General features: G+C 41.6%; 1 protein-coding gene across 1 annotated transcript in view; it reads left to right on the top strand.

Moving 5' to 3' along the window:
* The window catches only part of GALNT7 (polypeptide N-acetylgalactosaminyltransferase 7), a 137,472-nt gene that overhangs the window by 63,809 nt on the left and 47,647 nt on the right, over positions 1-26,016 (top strand). Inside the window, exon 2 of the mRNA XM_005882692.2 lies at positions 4,169-4,629. Coding sequence (XP_005882754.1) covers positions 4,169-4,629 — 461 coding nt within the window. The remainder of the gene's footprint in view (positions 1-4,168; positions 4,630-26,016) is intronic.

Here is a 26,016-nt window from a genome sequence, read left to right as displayed (position 1 = left end):
CCGCCATGTACTGGTTCTGACATTAGGTAACTTCTCTGTCAGATTTTCTGTCTGTAAAATAGGGATGGTAATTATAGAAACTAACTCTTGGGATTAAGTTATATATGTTAAGCACTTAAACTATAGTGTTTGTAATTGTCAATATTATTGCTGTTGTGGTAATCCTGTTAAGAGGTAAGGGTAGAGGAGAGAAGTGGGCAGATGCAGGAGCTATACAGGTGATAGGATTGGCAGGAATTCATGAGTGATTGGATGGCAGTAGGGTAGATAAAAGAGAATAGGAGGTAAGGATGAAATGCAGGTGTGTACTTGATCAGTTGAGTGGATGGTGGTTCCAGTCCCCAAAGTAGGAAAGACAGTAATTGAAATAGGTTTATGATGTGGGGTCAATGTTAAGTTCAGTTTGGGGTTTCTTAAATTGAGGTACCAGACTGATATAAGTAGAAATGATCAGGAAGTAATTGACAGTAAGATCCAAAGATCAGAAGTGTGGTGTGGGCTAAAGAAATGGAAGTAGGAATGATCAGTATAAATCTGGTTGTCTAGCTTAGAAGCAATATAATGCAGAATAAAGGTGGAATGACAGATAGACTTTTAACAGAACTGTAGAGAACACCAATAGTTAAAATTTAGACAAAGAACCCTTACGTTAAGAAAAGATCAAAATAGTTTTTGGAGGAAGATGAGCATGAAGTTTGAGTCCATTAAGTATTCCCTTGTTGAGGTAGCTGAATTTGAGAAATATTTAAATTTGCAATTTTTATGTAGACATAGGCCAACATACACTATACTATCTATAATAATAAAAGTGTAATATGCTAATTAGACCGGATGTCCTTACAGACGTCCTTTCTTCTGGACAAAGCTGCAGAGGCGGCAGAGGCCCCAGACCACGGTGGTGGGCGGGGGCCGGGGCCAAGGCCCTTGCACGAATTTTGTGCATTGGGCCCCTAGTGTGTTTCATAATTTGGCTATCTTGATTTTATGTACCATCATATTCCACATTCTTCCAATATGTAATTTTTCCCTTATAGGATATTAGGCAACATAGTGGATGCTATGGTTATAGATGTTGATATCTGATGACCTGTTTAATCTACTTTTTTATATTTTTTGACATTTCCTTCCCCTCATTTTTTACCTCCCCAGTTACTGATTTAGTGCAGCCTTCATGTAAAAAATTGAAAAGGGGGAGAATGTGTTTCTCCTTTCTTGGGTCCAATATCTTAGAGTTTTATAATGATTTCTCTATTTTAATTTGTTTACAACACCGCCATAAGTGAGCATAATTTTGGAAAGAGCCAGGAGATGAATTGGAGAAATAGACACTTTTTCCAACATCACAATTACTTCTCAGCTTCAGTGCCTGCATCTCTAATACAGTGAGGTTTGACTTCCTCTCATTAGTAAGAGTTAATTCTCAAAAGAACCCTCAGCACTTCATGAATAGAAGATGTCTGGCAGCACTGCCTCCTACCTCTTCACCTCTGATCCTTATTAGGGCTCAGGTCAGGCTCCAGCTAAGTCCCTCCTGGAGGGCGTGCTGATCAGAAAGGCCTGATCCAGAAGCCTTATCTGCCTATAACACATGCCTAAAGAAAGGCATCATATTTATAGAATCAGGCTGAGTGTTGCATTTTTTATGTTCAGTTTTGTGTTATCAGAGGAAAATTGTGAAACAACTTTGAAATGGACCAAAAAGATTACTGAGTATACTATCTGACTCAGCTTTCTAAGGTTACCTCGTCCTTTTATTATCTTTGAGCTCTTTTACAATCCTGTAAGTGATAGAAAACTGAAAGTAATGGAAAAGGTTCTTGTTCATTGAAAAGGAAATTGTGTACTGTGGAATGCAATTGGTTATTGCCCTCTGGATAGTTACCAATTTTACCCGTTTTGCATCTACTTGTAAATTCTTTGCAGTACTCTTTTTTTTTTTTAATTTTAAGATTTTAATTGACCAAAAATTTATTCCAATCTCACAGTGCCAAACTGGAAGTGGTTATGAGTGCTCCTTTTTTGCTGTATTCTTGATGTTTATATATTTGTCTGTTCCTTGAATTTGCCTTTCAACCAATTATAACATCTATGGATTTCCCTTTTAATTAATGAATCAATTGAAATCTATGTCCCATGTGCAAAAAAATTCTCTCGCTATATATACACATGTATGTTTATACATGCATATAACATCTCTAGAAAAATTTATAGAAACTGCTGGTTATGATAGCCTCTACAGAAGGGAAGGCAGGAAAACTTGCTTTTTGCAATTTGCCCTTTTGAATCCTTTGGATTTTGTATCATATGCTTATATTAACTAAACAAATAGATAAATTTTTAAAATTTATTACTGCCCCTAGCTGTTTTGGCTCAGTGGATAGAGCGTCAGCCTGGGGACTGAAGGGTCCCAGGTTCAATTCCAGTCAAGCGCACATGCCCTGGTTGTGGGCTCAATCCCCAGTGGGGGTCGTGCGGGAGGCAGCCGACCAATGATTCTCATCATTGATATTTCTTTCTCTCCCTCTCCCTCTCTGAAATCAATAAAAATATATTCTTAAAAAATTCATTACTGAACTCTAAAATCAGTTCTTAGCTAGTCCTTACCAAAACATCAACATCAACTAAATTCACATTTGAATTAACTGACTCTGAAAGGAGATCTTTGTCCCTAAATAAACTACCAGTACATAACAACCTACCTGTCAGCATCCTACCTACAGCCTTATTTCTGTACCTTTTAAAGCAAAGCTTTCACCTCTTTTTAAGATAACTCTAACACTGTACAAACATTGGGTCAGATGGTACCTATTCTATTTTGAATCTATTAAAGGATCACAATCTTAGTGTGGAGTGAGGTGGTAAACCAGTTAGCCTGTTTTGCAGTTGTTCTAAATTCACATTATCAATTCACCTTGCCTCTTGCCCAGCTATGCATACTCAATAACTCCCCTGGTCTAATTATAGCTAGCGGCTCTCCCTTTAAGCTAGAGGTTCTCAAGCTCGGATGCACAGTGAAATCGCCTGGGAGCTTTTAAAAATCGGGATGCCCAGAACAATTAAATCATAAAGTCTGGGGTTGGGAAACCGGTACTTTTTAAAGCCACTGGGGTGATGCTCAGGTTGAAAAGACTGCTTCATGCAGAGAACAGCACTGGTTTAGCAGAAACTTCATATACTGCACCTTGGGAGCAAAAGCACTGTGAGTCCCTGACTGGAAGATCAGTATTCGTGATGAGGAGGGTCCACACAGAAAAGGGGGCAGCCTTTACTGAGTCTCCTTACATGCAGAACCTGTTTTACCCTGGGTCACCTCTGGAATGGAAGAAAGAAGGGATTGGGTGTGATTTAAAAGCCCAAACTGACTTGGTTATAGTTATTAGAGCTTTTTTTAAAAAAAATAGTTCTCAATTCAGCTGAGGTTTCACTGAGTAGAAAATACCAAATTGGGACTGCTGGGTGCATATGCCTGCCTTGTTCCTCTGCCATTAGGGGCACAAAGCCAGCCTAGTGATGAGTGGCATCTAATACCACTGCCACCATATGGCTGAATTACTGACACAAAGCTATATTTGTTGTACACTGGTCAGCTGGGAAAACCACATATTGTACAACTAGAGGCCCGATGCATGAAATTCGTGGAAAAGTAGGCCTTCCTTCTCCTGGCTGCCGGCACCAGCTTCCCTCAGGAACCTGGGACCCAGGCTTCCCTCGCAGCCCCGGCTTTCTTTGGAAGGTCATCTGGAAGGACGTCTGGAAGGATGTCTGGTCTAATTAGCATATTACACTTTTATTATTATAGATGTGACCTATTAAGTGTCTTTTATTGTCAAAGGTCCTAGAACTTCACTGCTCTACCCCACAACACTGGGCTTTGTTAAGAGGTCTTTGGTAGAGAGTTAGTTTCAGAAGGGGAGAAGTAAACAATGCATCCTTCATGCATTTCCTTGAAGATGGTAAAGCAGGGAAATAGTCTATCTCTTGGCATGCCCTTCACTCCCCGAAAGGTATCTTCTCATGGGAAGTCCTGATTACTGGCCTGCTTCGGTTTCATGCTTTAAACCGTTTTATTGTTGCCTCCGCCATTTTTAAAACATGAAAATTGGTATCATGAACTCTGCTGTGGTTTGCCTTCATGTACTCATTGTATATCCCCCTCCCTTTTGTATAGGAAGACAGAGATGTCAATAACCCCATGCCTAACCGAGGAGGCAATGGACTAGTTCCTGGGGATGACAGATTCAAACCTGTGGTACCCTGGCCTCATGTTGAAGGAGTAGAAGTGGACTTAGAATCTATTAGAAGAAAACACAAGGCCAAAAATGAACAAGAGCACCATGCTGGAGGAGAGAACCAGAGGGACATAATGCAGAGGCAGTATCTCACTTTTAAGCCTCAGACATTCACCTACCGGGATCCTGTGCTACGCCCCGGGATCCTCGGTAACTTTGAACCCAAAGAACCTGAGCCTCATGGAGTGGTTGGTGGCCCTGGAGAGAATGCCAAGCCATTGGTTTTGGGACCAGAACTCAAACATGCAGTTCAAGCCAGCATTAAAGAGTTTGGATTTAACATGGTGGCAAGTGACATGATCTCCCTGGACCGCAGCGTCAATGACCTACGGCAAGAAGAGTAAGCACACGTCCTCTTCTTTCTAAAACGGGGGCAGCTATTGTTTGATAGATATTTAGTTAGATGCTTAGAATGGAGAAAATATCTGTGCCTTTATTTCAAGGAAATAAGAGGATCTTTGGTCTGCAAAATGGCCAGAGGAAGAGATCTCTCCATTTATGTCTGCTAGGATATGGAAGGTATGTCGTAGAGAATTCTGGGATCTTCCCCATGAGCCTTGCTCAGAATCTGGTCCTCAGACTGGCATCAGTCTGTGAGATTTTTGTTACCAGTCCACAGTGAGAAAATGAGCTGGCACCAGGATGTAAATCGACTATTAAGTACTGTGTTTAGTTCAACTGACAACCTCATGACAAAATTTTGTTGGTGTGCTGCTTTTCATTCTGGATCTAGCTCCTTATTTTGTTGTGGAACAAGAGCAATAGTAACACTGCTCTAGACTATTACAATTAACTAGATATTTATGTGTCCATTCATTTTTTTCCTCTCTACACCAAAACTCATGAGTATGCAAAGGGAGCACGCAGACCGATAAAATTATGGCCTAAACTTTCAAATTCTTTTCATGTAGTTTAATTTAAAATAAAAGATTTCCAAGTCTTAGCTTTCAATAGATGGTAATTATTGAATGAACTCAAAGCTTTTCTCTTTCAGTTTATTCAATAACTGGTTCTACTCCTCTAGGATCTAAATCGTGTCCATTAATGTGGATGCATATTTAATTCACTGCTACTAGAAAACTCACAAAATGTATTCCTGATGATGTATTATTAACTAACCCTCATTTTAAAAGGTTAACACAACACATGCACGCGCACACACAGCAGCATTCTTTACGACCACAAAGTAAAATTTTGTACCTAACATAGTGCTACTCAGTAGACTTTGGACATTAATGTTTATTAGAACAGTGGGAGGAGGGTGAATAAAATATATGAAAAAATAGAAGGTGTAGAAGTATAGAGCCATGATGGTGAGAGGCATAACCTCTTCTACGGACAAGAGTTAGAGCATCTTAAGGAACTATAAAGGGAGAACCTTGGATCAATTTATTCCTAATCAAAGTAGAAATTTGCTTTGTTATAGGGTTGCCGGATTTCACAAATGGAAATAGGGGTCTCTCAGTTAAAATTGAGTTTCAGATAGCAGTGAAAAACATTTAGTATAAGTATATCCCAAATAGTATATGAGACATACTTATACTTAAAATTTTTATTATTTATCTTAAATCCAAATTTAACTGGATGTCCTATATTTTGTTTGGCAACCCTTCTAGTCAGCACAGTGAAAATAGTTCTTATAGAGCTAGAACTGCCTTGCACGTACCCTTTAGAACCCATCTGCAGTCCCTCCTCTGGAGTGCACCCAGTAAAATACAGCACTCAGTCACAGCACTCGTCTCTGTTATAGAGGTTCTCCAAGAGCCTGCTGATGGCCTTCTCATCACTGTAACAGGGAAAGGATGGGGACGGTCTAACATTTATTGACTTTCCACAACATGCTTGAACTTACTATAAGTTATCTTATTTCATTCGCACAATGAAACTGTAAGAGAGTTCTTACCTGTGTTTGTAAAGTCTGAGACTTAGAGTTGTGCTTTCTTTGTATTCGCCTAGCAGAATGGTACAGCTGTGCTTCCACCCAAGGTGGTTTGGTGTGCGAGCCCCTTCTCTTCCCAGCACACACCTCAAGGTGTGGCAGTGTGCCTCAGTGCGTGTTACAGTACAGTCAGAGGGTGAGCTCGGTGTAGAAGCTGAGATTTTTAGCACATGAGTTATTTATAAAAGATAGTCTTTTCAAACACCAGTATAAATCTAGCTCACTTTTCTATATAAGAAATATGTTAAGAAAATCAAGTGACGTACAAGGCAGAGCAGTGCCCAGGATTAGAGTTATCCTCCCTGCCTCCCTCTCCTTCACCCCTCACATCCATTCTGTCTGCAAGACCTCTCGTTGCTGCCACCAAACTATGTCCCAGATCATGTCTGAGTGCCCTTCTCTCATCTACACCGCCGTCACCCAAGTCCAGGCCCCCATCTCTCTCGGACTCCTGCAAGAGCCTCCTTCCTGTCTCTCCATTTCTACCCTTGCCTCCTACCTTGCTCACACAGAAGCAGTGTGGTGTTTGGGCCCACTAATGTAGCTTATCTAAAACCATTCTTTGCCTTCCCAGTGAACCTGAAATAAAACCCACATTCCTAACCAGCAGCAGTCCCCATGCCGGGACCCTTCCCTGCCTTGCCAACCTCATCTGCTACGATACTGATACCCCTTGCCCACGGTGCTCCAGCTGTGTCAGCTCTTCCCTCCTCCGGGAATGAGTTTCCCTTCTTGAGGCCGGCTCCTTCCCATCCTTTAGGTCCCAGTTGAACCTCTCTAGTCATGCTGTCCAACTTGGTAATGCCCTGCTTTATTTTCTATGACTGCTCTCTGGCCATCTCTTTCATAGCATTCATCAAGTTTTGTAACTAGATATTGGTTTATTTAGTTGTTTATTGATTACCTTTCTTACTAGAAGATAAGCTCTTGAGAGCAAGGAATATGTCTGTTTTCTTCACCAGCTACTTTGAGTAACTGACAACTAGGAGCTTGGTAGTTCTCTGTTGGTTAATATCTGTCGAGAGGATGGATGGATAGGTGGATGGATGGATGAAATGGATGGATGAAATCTTCCAGGGTTCAAACCTTGGCTTCATTAACAGATATGAGATCTTAGACCAGTTATTTACCCTCTCTAACCCTCAATTACATAATCCTTAAAATAGCTCTAACAATACCTATCTCTAAGGATTGGCATTATACTTTAATGATATTAGAAACTTAACTCTTATTGGCTGTTTATATTGATATGGCACATTTGAATGTTTTCAGTTACTATTTAACTTTGATGTCTCTGTTGCTTTTTGCAAAACATAAATGTCACACACTGCCTTATCTGCATCATCTTCCACAATGGCAAAGCCTTCATCTCGCCTTTGATAATTTCAGACACAACGGTTGCAACCCTTCCAGCTCGCCGAGTGTTCCTTGCTCTCCTGCACTTGCCTTCCTTTCTGTCTTTCTTTGTCTCTCCCTCCCTCGCTCTCTTCCTTCCTTTCCACAGTGCATCCCTCCTTTTTTCTTCTTTCCTCCCTTTTTTCCCCTTCCTTCCTTCCTTCCTTCCTTCCTTCCTTCCTTCCTTCCTTCCTTCCTTCCTTCCTTCCTTCTCCCATGTTTTGCCAATTGTTCCCCATGTTCTTTTTTCTTGCACAACCAGAGCAGTTCCTAGAAACAGGATTATTGCAAATTTCTGTTTGTCATTCCTCTATGTATGTGTGTCCAATCAAATAAAAGGACCCAGGGCCATCTTAGCAGATGCTCACAAACCCCTCTTTAAAATTCTCTGCTAGTGAGAAACCTTTTTTTTATACTTCAAAATACTCAAACATGGTAACCCCCAGAAACTTTTAAAAAACTGAATACAGATTATTTTTTAAACTTGATTCTTTCTCAGACTTTTTAAAAAAATGAAATAGGCTTCATTCCTCTTTGAGCACATAAAATTCAATGTAGAGAACTGAATAATTTCTAAGGAGTTATTAATAAATGAGGATGTGGACAGTCAAGAATTTTCTCTGGAAAAAAAAAGGCAATAACAAAGAAAACACCCCGAAGTTTTATACATTATTTAATGTGCATTAGCACTTTCCTGCTTTTACTGGCAACATGCAGCATGTTAAAAAACAAAACATACATCCATATCTCTCACACACACCCTCCTTCATACTCATCCCTTGTGGAGAGCATGCTACAAGGAGCCCATCCGAGACTGGCTTGACATTGCTGACTTTCTGAAGCTTTAGAGTGTAGGCCTTATCAGCCTTGTTCTCTTGCCTCTGTCAGACATATAAATGCGCCACCTGCCCTGCTTGGAAACCACTGCTGTGGGCAGTTTGTCCAGCTGTGACATCTGACACTGTGGTTAACTTGTTCGTTTTTGTGGCTGCTCCATAGTCTTTTCAGATGAATGTTCTTTTCCTTACAAGCAGGACAGACCTGCCCAGCTGCCAGCATGACTCATAGTTATGTATGTTACAGCTTTGAATTACATTCTCTGGCTGAGTAATTTACTGGCTGTTGATTACTTGTTAAGAGTGAGTAACAGTATTTTGAGTGAACTGGAGGCCTTCTTTTTTAAAAACTTGAGCCAAAAATGACTTCACTTGCCTTCACACTTATTTTCTATAAAAAAAATATATGATTTTCTTCACAGTTCAACAGATATTGAGTAAGTCCAATGAGCAAGGTACTGTGCTAGCCCATTGGGGGATGAAACAATGAGAAAAATATAGTTCCTGCCTTCAAAGGGTTCACCATTTACCCCTGGAGAGGGGAAAGGATAGCATAATATAAAAGCCATAGGAAAGGTGTGAGCAACATGGCATGGTTCAGAGGAATGGGAAGCCACGTGGAGTTACAGGGGAGTCCGAAAAGGAGTCATTGCCTGGCCAGTGTTGCTCAGTGGTTGAGCATTGACCTATGAACCAGAAGGTCATGGTTTGATTCCCGTTCAGGACATATGCCTGGGTTACGGGATTGATCCCCAATGTGAGGTGTGCAGGAGGCAGCTGATCAGTGTTTCTCTCTCATGATTGATGTTTCTATCTCCCTCTTCCTTTCTCTCTGAAATCAATAAAAAAAAAATTTTTTTAAGAGAAAAGGATTTATGGAGGGGACACTAGGGACGGACCCTGGAAGATGAGTAGGGTTCCCCCAAGTAGAGGTTACAAATATTGAAGACATGAAGATAGGCATTGACTAGGAGGAAAGCAAGTGGTATCGATTACTTGGATCAGGAAGTGTGTGTAGAGAAACAAAGCTGATAGGTAGGTTCATGTTTAGAAGACCACGATGCCATGTACAAAGCCTGTACAGAATTTGGTAGTCAGGGGAGACCCACTGAGTATTTATAAAGGGAAATTTAGGGATATCAGAGTGGTAGAGGTGTCTAGAGTGAATTGGGGTGGAGACCTGTTAGAAGTTTAATAGCATTACAGTGGGAACTTCAGTGAAGGTTACAGACCAGAAAAAGGAGACTCAATGTAAGAGAACAGGGTTAGTTAGCATCAGTAGGCCTTGGCAGCTGATCGAGTGGAAAGAGGAATTAAGCTAAATCCAAAGCCTTGAAGCCTATTAACACAAAGAATGGTGCCACTGACAGAAATAGGGTGGATGGAATTGAACAAGCTTCTCTGCCCAAAACTTGGTTGCCTCAATCAGTTGGTTCCCTGGCTTTAGAGGAATTCACACAGAGCCAGTCAAGGAGCCTGTTTCTGGAGAGAGGTGGAAAGTTCTGTTTGTGAATATACTAGTAGTAGATTTTTCTTCTAATAAAATTTGGGATTTTATTTTCTTTACTGTGAGCTACTGCTGATGCAAATTCATGGAAATTAGGTTTGCCCTCTTTCAGCCCAAGAAGACAATCAGAGGTGTATAATGCAAATGATTTTGTTTCAAACAAATGAATTAAATATTTTGACTTGTTGAACAAATTCATCTGTTTTTAAAATTTAACCTTTCCTCCTACCTACATATCTATTGCACTTCCATTTTGTAGAAAGTTATGTTAGTTGCATTTACAAAGTGAAATAATAGACATTAAGGTGCTTCAGAAATTCTAAGAGCTATGCAAATATTAGTTATTAATAACTTTCTTGCATTTGTGGGAAATTGAGGGGTGTTTTAAAAAGAGATTTTAGTTTAGAATACACTTATGCTTTATACACCAGATAATTTTCTTCTTACCTGATTTCAAAATGTTAATTTTATTTAAGGTGAATTATGGTCATGAGCTTTTTCCTCCTCAACCCATGTTAAAGGCTCTCTTTGATACCTTTGTTTAGAATGTAGTGCTGTAATTACAGAATAGATGCTATTTTCAAAACATTGATTTAATTGAAATGCTATAGATTCTTGTTTAATTTCAGTTTCTAAATATTCCGACCCAGGGGTTTCAGTTAGAGCTCACTGAAACTCTAAGGACTTGCTCAAAGTAATTAAAACAAATCATCAGAATAATGTATACATCATGTGCGCACGTGCATACACACACACACACACACACACACACACACACGAATCACATATATGCATATATATTTCAGTACTTTGTTCCAGTTTCTATTACCAGATTATATGGTGGTTCCATATGACCCATCTAAACTACACTGGTCACAGTTATTAACAGATGATCCTTTTCTCTCATAGATTGCCCAAAATATGTCTCATCTCTCAAACTGCTATGTGGTGGCCTTAGATCTAATCTGAAGGAAGCACATTTGAAGTTGGTTTAGATGACCCTGGATGGACGTGCTGCTTGCTTTATGTCCAAAAATTATTATTTTCTAACTGGCCTAAGAAATTTTACTCTTAGAAGCTACTTTTTGTGCGTTCTGAGGTTTTCCAGATTAACTTTAAAGAAAAATTGTGTTCTGAGGCCTGGTTTCTTCTTTCTCCTTAACACACACACAGACACAAACACATAGAGCCATTGCCCTTTGGGATTATCTCAATTATGAGGGCAGAGCTGACTTTTGTTTAAGGTCCTGCCTGCCAACGAGATGTATTTAGCCAAATTGAAATTATTATAGTGATCGGGGGTAACTTAAGTCACCCCAATTTCCACAGCAGTTTTAGAAGGGCACCACATTTATGGAGTAAGCCTACAAAAAAAATGGAAACGGGTCATTTGTTGCTCTAAGCCACCATTAGAAAGTAGCAGCAATCTTGAATCCCCCCTCTCCTTGTTAGCATTTTAGGGTGGCTCACTTCTCTCGGCGAAAACATTCTTCTAATGTGGAGACCTCATATGGTTGATAGGTCCTTCCCACTCTGCTCATTTTCCAAGTTGCTCTATTAAAAAGAGACTTAGCTCCATGTCCCCTCCCCTTAGCCTCCCTACCCCCAAATTCCACCACCAGTGCTCCAAAAGCATAAAGTCTGCCTGATAAAAAATATTGTAAACTTGGGTTGCTAGGTTTTGTTGTTTGTTTGTTTGCTTGTTTTTGCAGTCCTTTGCCCCCCGCCCCCCAACCAGAAATTTAGAATAAGTTCCCTGGAGGCTAGTTAGGAAAAATATTTATGGAGACACCACTAGATATTCCATAACATTCCCCACCATTGACTGGCAATTTCAGGAAAACCTTGACTCTCCCCCTCCCCCCTCCCCCAGGCTAAGTTTCCCACCAACAGGAGCACTGGCACGGAGACTAAGGGGTGATTTTTATACCCTCTCTTACTGGGGTATCTCGGTTTTGGAGCTAACAGTCATTTGAAGATGCTTAGTCATTGTCCTCTGCTATAAGGTTATTAATTCCTCACCAAAGGGAGAGCCCCAGCCAGTAGACCCAGACATGCCACAGTGCAACGTGGACGTCAGAACACAGGCCCCTCCCTCAGGAGGTTGGCACGACCCTCTCAGGTAACTCGGCTCAGACTAGAGATGCAGGAGGGCCCTTGGACACAGCCTGCGACTCTGATGTGTGTTTCCTTGGTGCACATTGACTCGGCGTGTGTTTAGTAAATAGGGAAACGGTATCAATTCAGTGTGAAAATCCTGGTGTTTCTAGATTTCCTCCCGCATGTTAGTGTGATCAGGAATATGGAAGTGATCAGGGGCGAGGTTGCTCACAGTGAAAGTGACCTTCATAACCACACACTCATGAAGACTAGGAACAGCGAACAACGCCGGCAATTCTGCAGAAGTATTTCTCTTTAGGGTGTGAAATGGGAGGCGTCTAGTGTCTTCAAGATACACTACACTTGCCATTATGCTGAGCTGCCTGGGGAGCTGCCAGTGCAGCTGAGTTGCGGAGAGGAAATTGATTGATGAGAAAGGCTCTCTCTGGATCATACTCTTAATTTTGGTAAAGTTACTCTGTATTAGGAGCGAATGTCTCCAAGGACCTACAGAAAGGAAAACACAAATCCCTGGGTTTAAAGGTTTGTGATGCAAACCGCAAATGTCTGTGGCGATTTTAACTGTGCTGATTGATTTTCCTGAGGTCTCTGGCCCCAAAGTTCTCTCAGTTTTGAGTGGTCTGGTCCTATCCCTATCCCTGTTTTTCCTTTAAATCCTATAGTTTTCTTTCTTTTTTTTTCTTTTTTTTTTTTTTAAAGCATGATTTAACAAAAGAGGAGGTTTACTCTGAACAGAAAATCTATATGGCCTGGTAGCAGACGTGTCTGTCTTGTACCTAAAGGGTAGTCAAAGCCAAACTGCTGCGCATTGGGCATAGTGTGACTGCAAAGTCATAAGGTGTTTTCCACATTTGAGCTGAGTAAGTTATATGAAACTGATTAGCTGGTTAGTTGCGAAGCCAAGCATAAACCAACATTTAAGAAAAAGAAGAACCCCAGCCTTTCCATGTATTCTAGAAGCACAGCAACCATTCTGAAAGATGGGCAGTCAGTGAGAACTCACACTGGCCACTCATCCAGGAGAGACTGACCCACGTAGAGCCAGGCCTCACTACTGCCGTGATAGGCTGTGAAGAATCACAGCCTCAGTCCTTCCACATTTAGATTTTTCTATGGAATAGCTGGTAAAAGGGCTGGTTTGGGAGAGAAGCAGAAGTAGGATTCGGGGAGGAGGGTAGAGAGGAGTCTTTATAAGTGGATGAACCAGGTCAGAGCCGGCCTTCCTCTCAGGTTAACTTTCAAGCTGATGCCCACAGCTCCATCTATGGGGCACTTTTGACAGCTCCCTCCTGGGAAAGGCAAGTCCTTGGAGAGAGCTGTGAAGCAGGGATCATCAGTACCAATTGTCTTTTGTTTTTAAAGATACATTTTTATTGGTTTCAGAGAGGAAGGGAGAGGGAGAGATAGAAACATCAATGATGAGAGAGAATCATTGATTAGCTGCCTCCTGCATGCCCACCACTGGGGATCAAGCCTGCAACCCGGGCATGTGCCCTGACCGGGAATCGAACTGTGACCTCCTGGTTCATAGGTCGATGCTCAATCACTGAGCCACACCAGCCGGGCCCAGTTGTTTTTCTTACTCAAGGATTGTGGAAGTAGTAATATGAATAATTTGTGGTACAACTTCTTGAATGCACTTATAAGTTAATTATCTTTGTTCATTTTATGTAAAAAATGCACTTGGTATATATTACAAACAGAATTACCCTTTCATCATTCCTATGACATAAGGTGAACAAACTAAAAAAGTAAAAAGGCCAAACTAACTGCACGAGTTTAAATTATATAAAAATATCATTTAATTCAGTAATATCTTGTAGTGTATCACTGGGAAATGGCCCGTAGTTTCTCTTTCCTCTTCACTGAATCTTGTAGTTCATGTGTAGGAGGAAAATCACACTTTTGATAACTTAGTAACTTATTTTAGAAGGAACACTGCCATTTTAATCACAAGAAAAATACCCAGTATTCTCCAGAATAGCAAGTCCCAGTGAGCAAATCTGTGCCAGGAGAAAGGGCTGTGGAGGAAGCTTTGAGAATTTAAACGGCACGTTCTTAAGCCCCTGGAGATACACAGCCGTCACTTTAAAGGAAAGAGTTGTAAAGTCTTCAGTGAAGAAGTGAACAACCAGCTGCTGCTTTCATCCTTTGTGAGGCAGGAGCTCCCTCCAGAGCTCAAACATGCTCAGCGGCCGTCCTAGGGGGAGTGTTCACACCGGCTGCTTCTCAGGATGAGAAAGTGAAGGAGAAACTCTCTCCTAAAAGCCGGGGAGCGTGCGTGCGTGCGTGCGTGTGTGTATGTGTGTGTGTGTGTTCTGTGTGAACGACATATTCGGAAAGTAGCATCAGATATTCTTATTTAAATCAAAGGAGAGTCTATTCTCTAAGCAGGTAATGAAACAACCTAGATTAAGGTCTGACTGGTCCTTGACCTATATTCTGTCATTGTGGTGCTGCCTTCCCTGTCCGATGCCGGGCATTGGGGCTGGGGAGGAGGGCTGAAATTAAGGCAGGTGTACTAGAACATATCCCATTGACATAGAACCACCCAGAAAGGCAGTTTCCAGCTTTGGGGCTGGGGAGGAGGGCTGAAATTAAGGCAGGTGTGCTAGGACATACCCCCATTGACATATCACGACCCAGAAAGGCAGGTTCCAGCCCCAGGGCATTTTTTTTACATTTGTTTATGTGGTTTGGGAGAAATATTTCTCACTCGCTTTAAATGAGGGATAAACTATGTCTTCTACTTCCACATAATTCGCTCTGTCACTGTGATGGTGCTCGGGTCCCTTAAGACAGAGGAGTCCTCAGTAAATGACAGTGGGGGTCCATTTACTGTCCATTTTCTGAGCACCTACTATGTGTCTGGCTGTGTGCCAGGTTCTTGAATACACTATCTCCAATCCTTATAACCATACTGAAACAGCATATTTTTTCCATGGTGTTCTAGAGGGTGGAACTGAGGCTCGGAGAAGTAGATAACCTGAAGTTCATAGAACTAGAAGATGGTGTTACTGAGTTTCAAACGGGGCTCCTACCCCGCATCACCTTCTTAGTGATGCTCTACTAATGGCCAGGGGGTGCGTTAAGTACACTACAGTACCTTAACTTTTTAAAAGAGAAAAGGTTAGAAAGAGGGACCAGGAAAAGCTTTATGTCTCCTTATTGCAGAACGGTTTCCTGCCTCTGAGGCAAGATGTCTTAGTCTCAGCATTGTTGACATTCTTTGTCATGAAGACTGTCCTGCACATTTTAGGGTGGTTAGCAGCATCTCTGGGATCTACCCACTAGATACCACTGACACATACACACACACTCCCCGTCCCTGGCTGTGACAACCAAAACGTCTCCAGACTTTGCCACCTGTCAGTCACCCTGTGCGGCAGGCACCCCTGATTAAGAATCACAATATGACTACCAGAGGTGGGATTTGTAGCATCGCGGGGAAGAAAAGAGGGAGCTGTCAGTGTTTTTCACTTGTTTTAAACCCGGAATCCTTTGCTCAAACGACTTCCTAGGCAAACTCTGTGCTTGGGTTCTTTGCACCTCCTGGCTTCTCAGCCCAGTTTGGAAAACACTAGACTAGATGTCTTCCAAGGTCTCTGCCATCTTAAAATTCATTTTTTGTATGTCTCTACCTCCCAGCCCCCCACCCGGGTCTTCCACGCTGTTCCTCTAGATACAAACGCTGAATAGAACGCCCGGCCGCCAGCAGCTGGCGTGCAGCTGTTACCCCTCCAGCTCCACGGACTGCTTTCCGCTTGGGTTTTGCCTCTTCCTGCTTCCTGGAAGGGCTGAGAGGCCTGGCCGTCTTGGGCCTGGGCCAGGTCTGACAGCTCTTCTTGGAAAGTAACAATAGCTAGGACGTCTACTGCCTTAGCCGTGCGGTGTCCGTGCAGAGGCGAGCCCTGCTGTGATTCCGGCTCTTCAGCCGCATGCAGTTTGGCAAAACTTGCGCTCGGTCTCCAGCCCCTGCACCCTGTGCCCGACCTGGCAGACAGAGCATCAGGCTGGCTGCCAGGATACCAGGCTCAGCCTTCTTTGGTTTCTCAGAAGCAGGAAGGGAACCAGGATGATCTAGCGAGAAGACAATCAGCCGTTTCACGTTGCCAAGCTCAACCCTGCTAGCATCTCCAGGATGTAACCCTGCGCTGAGCGCGTCTCCTCCTGTTAACTTTTATGTGTGCCAGCTGCTGGGAGGCCCGTTTGGCCACGTCACCCAAGAAGTCAGAGACTCCCTTCTTCCTTTCCAGGGGCAGCTGCTGTTTGATGAATATTTATATACATATGCTCATGGTTTTTAGAACATAAAAATGTGTTCTGTGTTCTAAAAGCTCTTCAAGGCTCTGCCGTGGTTGGCACTCTGGCACCTGGGCAGCAGCAAGCAGTGCCAGCTGTGTAGAGTAGTGAGGTGGTGCAGGCACGGTTTAGAGTAGTGGGATGGTGTAGGCCCCCTCTCGCGCTCCGCTTTCTTCTCCCACTCGCTCTCCCACGCACTCTAGAATTGCCTTGAATTCCTCCCACACTCCCGTTCCTAGTTTCTGTCTCTTCCACTGCTGCCCTCTGAGTCCAGTTCTTTGCTTTCATCTCACCCCTCCAATGGCCCAGATAAAGGGCCGATCAGAATGGATGGGAGCCGAGGGCCTGAGACGACACTCTTGGAGTTGCATGGCAGTTTTTAATGGGAATGGCTTAGACACTTCAAACCTTGCTCATAGTGTATTAAATGTTTCATAAACTCATAGAAGTTTAGAACTAAAGGGGGCCAGAGTGGTCACTTGGTACTGTTCCTTCTTTCTACAGATAGGGAACCTCAAGTCCAAAGAGTAGTGACTGTCCAGGATTATATGACGGCCAGGAAGGAATCCACATCTTCTAGGGCAGTGATGGCGAACCTATGACACGCGTGTCAGAGGTGACACGCGAACTCATTTTTTTGGTTGATTTTTCTTTGTTAAATGGCGTTTAAATATATAAAATAAATATCAAAAATATAAATCTTTGTTTTACTATGGTTGCAAATATCAAAATATTTCTATATGTGACACGGCACCAGAGTTAAGTTAGGGTTTTTCAAAATGCTGACACGCCGAGCTCAAAAGGTTCGCCATCATTGTTCTAGGGCCTTTCACCAAACCAGATAAAAGATCAGGAATATCTGTGTACCAGAGCAGTCTTTTTGTTGTTGTTGTTGTTGTTGTTTTTTAATTCTCATCTGAGGATATTTTTCCATTGATTTTTAGAGAAAGTGGGAGAGGGAAAGACAGAATACCGATGATGTGAGAGAAACACCTCGATTGGTTGCCTCCTGCACATGCCCCGACCAGGGCCCGTGCCAGGGAGGAGCCTGCAACCAAGGTACATGCCCTTGACCGGAATCAAACCCAGGACCCTTCGGTCCACAGGCCAACGCTCTATCCACTGAGCAAAACTGGCTAGGGCCAGAGCAGTCATTTTAAATGTAATATTTGCCATATACATTTATGAAACATTTTTATCGTAGTAGAAATTTTATTTAGGAGCACAGAGTATGTCAATCAGTCCCAAAGCGACTCTCTCTTTAAATGTGTCCACTTAACATTCCAACTATCTGTAGCAAGGGCCACTATTTAAATCTAAGTTGAAAGGTGCCATCCTGAGAAGAGAGCAGAAAGGCCCCAAGGTGTGGTCCCAGGGCACATGTGGAGGGAATGGGAGCTTTTACCACTGCACCATGCCTGTCACTTACATGTGTTCCAGGCCAGCTTTGGAAAATCTCACTTGGATGCTAAGGAGATGCTATGAGGAGCTGTTTACTAAAATGTCTACAGAGCTCTGGGAGGACAGTTCTCCACACTTGAGAGTATGTGCAGATCACCGTCCAGTGGGTTCTACAGCAACAGGAAACCATGGCAGTGGCACAGACTGGCAAGCATCCTTGGCAGTGGCCTTGCCTTGGAGTGGGCACAGCAGTGGGGCCAGCATCACAGGCCCTTTGCAGCAGGATAGCACCTCAGGGAGCCTGAGCTAGAGGAAAAGGGGGGGCACTGCCTGGCACCTGTGGGTACTGAGTTCATGAGTGCACCGGAGGTATACCTTGGGATCCCACACAGTTGAAAAGAGAAGAATGGTACTAGCATGTAGAGAGCTTCTGGCAAATGTGGGTAATAATGTTTGCCTCGTGCAGTTATTGTGGATAGTAAATGTGATAAAGAGTATGTATAAAAGGCAAATATTCACCAAACACAGCGGGAAACATGAGCCCCACTGCCTGGAGGTCACGGTGGTTGGAAGCCATCCTCGTCCCTGGCATGGCACAGAGAACCCTCCAGAAACTCTTCCTCCTCAGTAGCTCTCTTCATGCTAGGTGTTTCGTATTCAGCCTCATCTTTAGAGTGTATTCCCCTCATTATTGTCTCATCCTGTCACCCTACTACATAAGAGGAGGGGAAGTCCTAAAGACAGTGAGAAAACACAAAGGTGGCCTTGATGTCACCATACGATAAAGAAATACCTGCTGAAGGTACGGGGTGACTGAGTCTATGAATTGCATCAGTAAGAGGAATAAAGGAAAAATTAAGATACATCAGGGCTGTAGGGTTTAATATGTAAATAAACACTTCCTAATAATAAACACCTTTGTCATTTCTGCAAACATAAATACCTCTTTTCCAATTTTACCCTTTATTTCTTATAAGAATCTTTTAAGCCTAGACTGACATCCAAGCAAGAGACCGCATTGCCTTTTAAAGGGGAGGTTTGTCAGTGAAACAGGCTCATTTCTCTGTGGCTGGCACTTGGTTACTACCACTGCTCAGTAGTCAAGCTGTCTCTCTGTCTCTCTCTGTTTTATTTTATTTTTGTTGGCAGTTTCCTGTAGTTTTCAGGACACATTTCATACAAGGCATCCTTGAATATGTTATAGAATGTTCCGGGCTTACCCTGACTTTTTGTAACCTTACTGATTTAAGTTCTATTTTCTGGCATAGCAATTGTTTTAGTTGAGAGAATGTGATTGTGTCTGTCTCTTACATCTTGCAAGTTACGTTGGCAACCAGGAGCACTTGCCCATAGAATAGAAATGCATCCACCTAGCACACTTCCCTTTATAGTGGGCCGTCCAAAAAATGCATCCACCTAGCACACTTCCCTTTATAGCTGACTTTTTATATAACTGTCCTTTCTTATTGGTGAAATGTGATGTCAAAATGCACGTGCATTCTGATACGCAGTCAGTTCTTGATATTGAAGTAGTTGCGTTCTATAAAGTCATCATGAGCACTGGATCAGGAAAACAGAAGCATTGCTCCTAGGAGGGAATTCAGGGTTAGGTTCCTGCGAATCTCTGGTCCTATTTTGGTCAACTGATCAATACGTAATGTTGTGTTTTGTGTGCTTCCGTTTAAATGCCTTATTTAACATACACTGTTAAATCATAACATTGACCTCTTGGTCAGCAGTACTAGAACTCAGACCTGCAGGAAGCCTGCCGAACACACATTTTCTCCATAAGGCACAGCACAGCCTTCTCAGGGTTAGAACACGAGACAGCACTTCAGCACTGTGTTTCGGAGCCAGCGAAACCACCAACGAAAAGCACAAAAATGAGCAAACCGTGGCACTGAATAATAGACTGTGAAAAGGACACCATTTACAGTTTCAGTTTGGAATCAAGAAGGCAGAGGCATGGTCTTATACCTGCATGCAGGCATCTCAAATTCACATTTTCCACCGCCCTGTGCATGTTCTCAGATGACTGCAAGGCATGGTCTTATACCTGCATGCAGGCATCTCAAATTGTAGTTCACATTTTCTACCGCCCTGTGCATGTTCTCAGATGACTGCCGCAGTGCCCCAAGAATTGATTTTGGGGTTACAAATACGTTTTAGGGAGTAGACAAATTAGAATCCATGAGTAATAATTCACTGCATTTTTTATATTTGAATACAGAGTACAGATGAATCACAGAAATATTCAATATATAGTTAATATACTGAATGCCGTCCAATACCCATTATAGTAAAGGCAGATTGCAGTAACACTTAAAATGGTAATTCTAATAGGCCAAATATATTTTACCTGTTAATTTATGCCAAAAAGAAAAATAGGATAATGGCTTGTAGAAATGTCAAGACCCAGAAGTGTAGAGTAGTAACTTCTTCCATTTAAAGAGCAGAAATAAACTGGCCTAGTTATTATTCAGTGTATCCCCATAATTCATCATTCCTTTCTCCTTCCCCCCGCACCCTTCACCTCCTCACGAGGTCTTGCTGCTAAAATGGGCTTGGGAACATGCGGGAATCCAGCCAAGATATGCTCCACAGAAGCCGTGCGGTCAGTGGCATGACCAGTGCAACCCAGGAGGTGACTGCTCTGTGCGAATATTTACTAGATGTAGTGCTGACATAGTCTCTGTTGATTAGCAGACCTAATCTGAATGCAAAGGTACAGATCCCTCGTAATGTGATAGCATCATACTCTCAGACCTCAAGTGCATCACCTTACCTAAAGGGTTAGATGCTGTACTAGTATTAGACCTGTTTAATTCTGTGGTGACTAGCCTAGACTTTTTTCTTAAACAGAATATATGAACTATATCAATAGTTACTTGCTAAACACTTACTCATTCAGATTGTATCGCCCCTTCTTCTCAAGAGAAGTGATTTAGCCCTAGCTGGTTTGGCTCAGTGGATAGAGCGTTGGCTTGCAAACTGAAGGGTCCCAGGTTCGATTCTGGCCAAGGGTAGATGCCCAGGTTACGGGCTCGATCCCCCGTAGAGGGCGTGCAGGAGGCAGCTGATCAATGATTCTCTCTCACCATTGATATTTCTATCTCTCTCTCTCCCTCTCCCTTCCTCTTTGAAATCAATAAATATATATATTTTTTAAAAAGAGAGAAGTGATTTAAATTCCTTTACACCTGTTTCTTACTGTATGGTCTCAAAAAAACATACAGCAAAGTCTAAAAGACTCTGACCAGGAAGTCCAATTGGAATAACACAGGAAAAGAAATGAATGGTGTTTGAGGATCAAAAGTTGTAGGCATCATGCTGGGGGTTTTCACATACTCTTGGGATCAGTAAAACTGCAGATATTTATCCCCCACCTGATTATGAGGAAGTTGTTTACAAAAGTCCTATGAAGAAAAGAGCAAGATAATACAAATGTGTGCATATTTCTAGAGCCTGGAAATATAAAATGCTAATAAAATGTACTTTGAAGTATAGCCACGCTTTTAACAATTCTGCAGCGGCCCAGAGCTACTGTTACTGGCAATGTGTAAGGATGTGGATAATTTCATGGAGAGATCTTTAAAACTAAAGTGGGAATAATATGGAGGTAACTATAGACAAACTCTTTTTTCCTGTAAACTATAACAGTAACCCTTATAGTTATCTGTGCTCTCCAGAGTCAAGATTTGACAGACTGACCTTAGCTTCAGGAAACTAGACTAGAGGTAGCCAGGGGATTCAGTTAAATTGCTCCTGAGGTCTTGAGTTTAGCAGCTTGATTTTTTTTTTTTAAGTGCTTTTTTTTTTTCTTGGTGACAGTGTTTTGTGAATGAGATTTTAAGTGTTCTTCATTCTAATGCATCAGGTAATGAGGAAGCGGTGGAATCAGCTTCCTTGCTTTCATGGAAGCCTTTAGTGTAAAAGATCTCCACGGAGGTCGTGGCAGTGACACTAATCTGGAGAGTCAGACCCCGCCATCAGCCAGCTGTCGGCACGTGGCCCGATGGCGGGTCAGGGGCGCTCAGAGAGCAGAGGGACCGAAGTCAGCTACACGCATTACATCTATATGGTTCTGAGATTACGGCGAAGTGATGTCCATTTATAGTTATTTCAAGGAATTTAAACTCTTTTTCTCTCGAAAAACGTAACTGGACATAGCTTGATTGCTACAGAATGTCTAAAATGTTAAAAAACTTCTTCAGAATACCTAGGACTTTTACAGCTTTTGGTAGATTTTCAAGAGGTGTTATTTCTCAAATGGTGATAATTAAACACACTTAGTAATAATATTGGAAACATTATACTGGAACTCAGAAGAGCTGGCTTTTCTGTTTGGATTCATAAACTTCTGAAAGTTGGCAACTGGCCCTCATAAAAGATTTCCTCCCGCGGAGCTCTTACATCTTTGTTTGTGTTTTCCTCTCCTACTTGAGCACGTTTATCTTTGCTGCTCGCTGCGCCAGCTCTCTGAGCAGTGGCGCTCTTGGCAGCGCTGTTCTGTGTAGGCTCCCGCTCCATCAGTATGACACGGCGGCGGCTACCTGGAAGGGTTATATAATTAGCTAATAACAAGCTGGTATCAGGAGGGGGAAACTGGCAGGAGTGAAATGTAGAGGCACCTTCAGTATAATTTGCAAAGCCGTCCAATATCCTACTATTGAATCAAAATGAGAATGGGTATAAATTGTAATGATTTTTGAAAATGTGCCCTCGCTCCTTAGAATAGATGCCTTCCAGCAAAGTCATGGGCAGATGAATGCCAGAGTTTGGTCTCATTCGTTAGTAAGGTAGCACTCTGGTTCCAGGGAAGGCCCGGCTGTGATTGTTTCAATGAAAAAAGAAGAATCAGGGGTTTGGGCTGCTTATGAAGCTGCCAAGTAATGTTCTGCTCTCTGGTAGCAGACTTGAGTAGCATTTTTATTTTAAAGTGTTTTGCAAAAGAAAGTGTTTATGTTTAACAGACCATTTTTAAAAACATAAAAATCACCCAACTTCCCTAATAGGATTTTTTTCTTTTTTTTTTTTTGTTGTTAACATAAATATTCCACTGCCTGGATGACGACCATTGATGTCACCAGTTCTTTATTTTGGGACATTTGGGTTATTTCCGATTCCTCACTATTAAATTCAGTGCTGGGATGAGCAAGCTGGTGGCTCCCTCTTTGTGCCCACCGTTGATTATTTCAGTAGGAGAGACTCCTAGTGGGATTGCTAGCTCAAAGGATTAAAAACTGTTTCCTTTTACTTGGTAGTATTTTTTTGACTCTGGAGTCTCTCATCCATTGTCCGCCATATCCCTGGTCTACACTGGTCTATCAGCTTCACCTCACACGGATTTGTTTTGTTTTGTCCTTTTCCTTTTCTCTTTCTCTTCTTTACAATGATAGTCTCCCTTGCATATGGCCTGTGGACGTATTAGAAACCCAGGGACTCTGTGGAGAAAAGGTAACAAATTGTTTACATATACTGTCTCGAAATGACCATTGACTGTAGGAAACCTCACAGTGTTCACGTGTGTTCAGTCTTGTGTTTCCTTGCCAGATTTTAGTGAACTAATTGTTTTCCAAAATCATGGTTTGAGATTTCCTGGCATCTGCCTTCTTCAGGGTCAGGATTAACATACTCTTTCAGTTTTTATCTTATAAATCCATCCCATTTGGGGGCTGTAAGCCTTTTGATAACTAACTCCAACTCACTTTTGTGACTCAAGAGGATTTGATTTTCTGGAAAACTAGTAATGAAGCAAAGATGTAAGAGAGAGAGAAGTAAAGATAATTTAGTCAATGCAGGAAAAGAGGCAGACTACTTTAATGATTTCTTGAAATGCTATCACCAAATTTACTCCTCCACAATATTTATTAAACATTGCATGGCTATCAATTATGTTACATGCTAAATGAACACCCTGGTTTCCTAATACCTTTAAGAAGATAAATTACTAAACATAGTTAATGCATTCTTATTAGCCCCAGAAATTGCCTGTTCTGTGAATTAATAAATGCTAACCATTATAGATTTGTCCTCTTTTCCGCATCTATATTCAGAGTTTTACAGTTGAGAGAGCCTTCAAAAAATGATCTAGTGCATCTCTTCATTTTGCTGTGGAAGCATTAGTATCAATCAGTGTTTAAGACTTCCATAAGTAAATATTTTATACAGCTTATTATATTGGTAGCTCTTTCGATATCTAATATTTCTCTGCTGGGAAATGATTTACTAACTCCAACCTAAAGTTACCAGCTACCACTGAAAGTTCATACCTTTTCTTCAAAAGTCAGAATTTGCTTTTGGAAATACAAGTCCTCCATATGGTCAATATGATTTCCTTATAGTAATTAGAGTACATTGCGAAGACTTATCATCTTTCACTGAGTGAGGAAGCATGGAATAGGAGATGACTCAATAAACATTTTAAGGAATGTTTGCAAAGTGTGATTTTCAACTCTGTGTTGAACTTAAATTCCCAACTTGGTCTCTGCACAACTGTTTTTACTGACTTTTATGTTTTGGTATAATGCCATGGGTCTCCATTGACAGCCTCCATGAAACACAGCTCACTGAAACTCATTACTGCATTTGCCATAAGGTAGCCCCTTAGAAAAAAGTCCCATCTGGTCTTCACGCCGAGAATATTGTACTCCCTCTGAACAACTGGTTTTTTAAACACAGTCCTGACCAGATTTCCCTGCGAGAAAATTCAAGCCAAACTGTGGCCTACCCATAATAAATATAGAGGCAGGTGGCAGCCTCGCCACCGTATTGCCCAACTCAGGGTGATGCCATTCATAGTGCATTCTTTGTGAATGGTGCCCCAGAATTATGCACACCAGAGTCCTTGACCCCGCCCTTCCCTCTGGTATGCATTTTTTTTTTTAGTTTTAAATTCTTTATTGTTTAAAGTATTACGTAAGTTTCCTTTTTCCCCCATTGACCTCTCCCCAACTGCCTACCCCCGCCTGTTTCTGTGTCCTTTGGTTATGCTCATATGCATGCATACAAGTCCTTTGGTTGGTATGCATTTTTAATGTCTCATTCTTGGTTCCTCCTTTTGTTTCTCGGTCTCTCTTTATGCAGATTTTCCCCCTGCTACTTTTACTTTTCATAATATCATTGCATTCTGTGTGTCTCTGTAAGCTGCCTGGAGTCCTTTGTGGAATAAGGTGGGCACAAATTAATAACTAAGCAGCAGATGCAATCCTGTCCTGGTTCATTCTGTTATATCCAGGCCACGGCTCCCAAGCCTGATCCTTAATCCTGCTAGTGGTTGTTGTTCCAGCTGAAATTTATTGGTGTTTGATAAGCTGGTACTTCTGTAAAATTAGACTCTGGTATGCAAGCTCGTTTGAAATGAGAGTCCAATATAGCTATAAACATATGGCCCACACTGTGAAATGTTCCTTTTCCTTCCCCAGAGAGTTTTGAAGAAATGTACCACAACATATGTCCAGTCCTAGGATTCCCTGCCAGAATCTTTTTCTAAATTGTGGTTTGACATTTTAGATTATTAAGTGGACACATCTGTCTGAGTATATTTGCCTTTTCAAAAAAAGAATACTGAAGACAGCAACCCAATGACATAGGTCAATATTGTTAGTTCGCCCCAAGGTATTTCGTATGCTTGACCCTTAAAATCAGGCAGAAATCCACAGAGCTGTGTGCGGTCATTTCGGTTAGTAGCCATGTATTCCCTGGGTATGGAGTGAAAACAAGGAATTCATGTTCCTGTTTTCTTTTTTTTTCTTTTTTTTTTTTCTCTCCGGGACCCACCGATGTTTTCTGTTTTATTTATGTTTTCAATATGTTAAAAAGTAACAATACAAAATGCTATAGTTATTAAAAAGGACCCAAATATATCCTTTATAAACTAGTTCTACAATTAAAGGGAAACATCTTGATACATAAAAGTTTTAACAGGATTTAAACATTTTAAAATCAGAGTGTATAAGACTTAACTCTTTCAAATGTTCAAACAGAAAGACAACATGCATAATCCCTATAATAAAATGTGTCCTTGCACACATACCCTGGGGACTTTAAAAATTGTAAACTTTTAAAGTTTGAGTAATAGAGGCAGCACTTAAAGGCTTTGTGAACCTTTTCCCAAACAAGCATACTTTCAGTAAATCATTTTATCTGACTCTGCATTTGCATTTTTGTTCTTCCTGAAAAGGAGAATTTATACTAACACTGAATTTTTAATTAAAAAAAATACAT

The sequence above is a fragment of the Myotis brandtii genome, unplaced genomic scaffold (assembly GCF_000412655.1).
Source record: "Myotis brandtii unplaced genomic scaffold, ASM41265v1 scaffold733, whole genome shotgun sequence".
NCBI lineage: Eukaryota > Metazoa > Chordata > Mammalia > Chiroptera > Vespertilionidae > Myotis > Myotis brandtii.
Note: the sequence above shows the minus strand (reverse complement) of the source record. Positions and strands in the feature narration are given on the sequence as shown.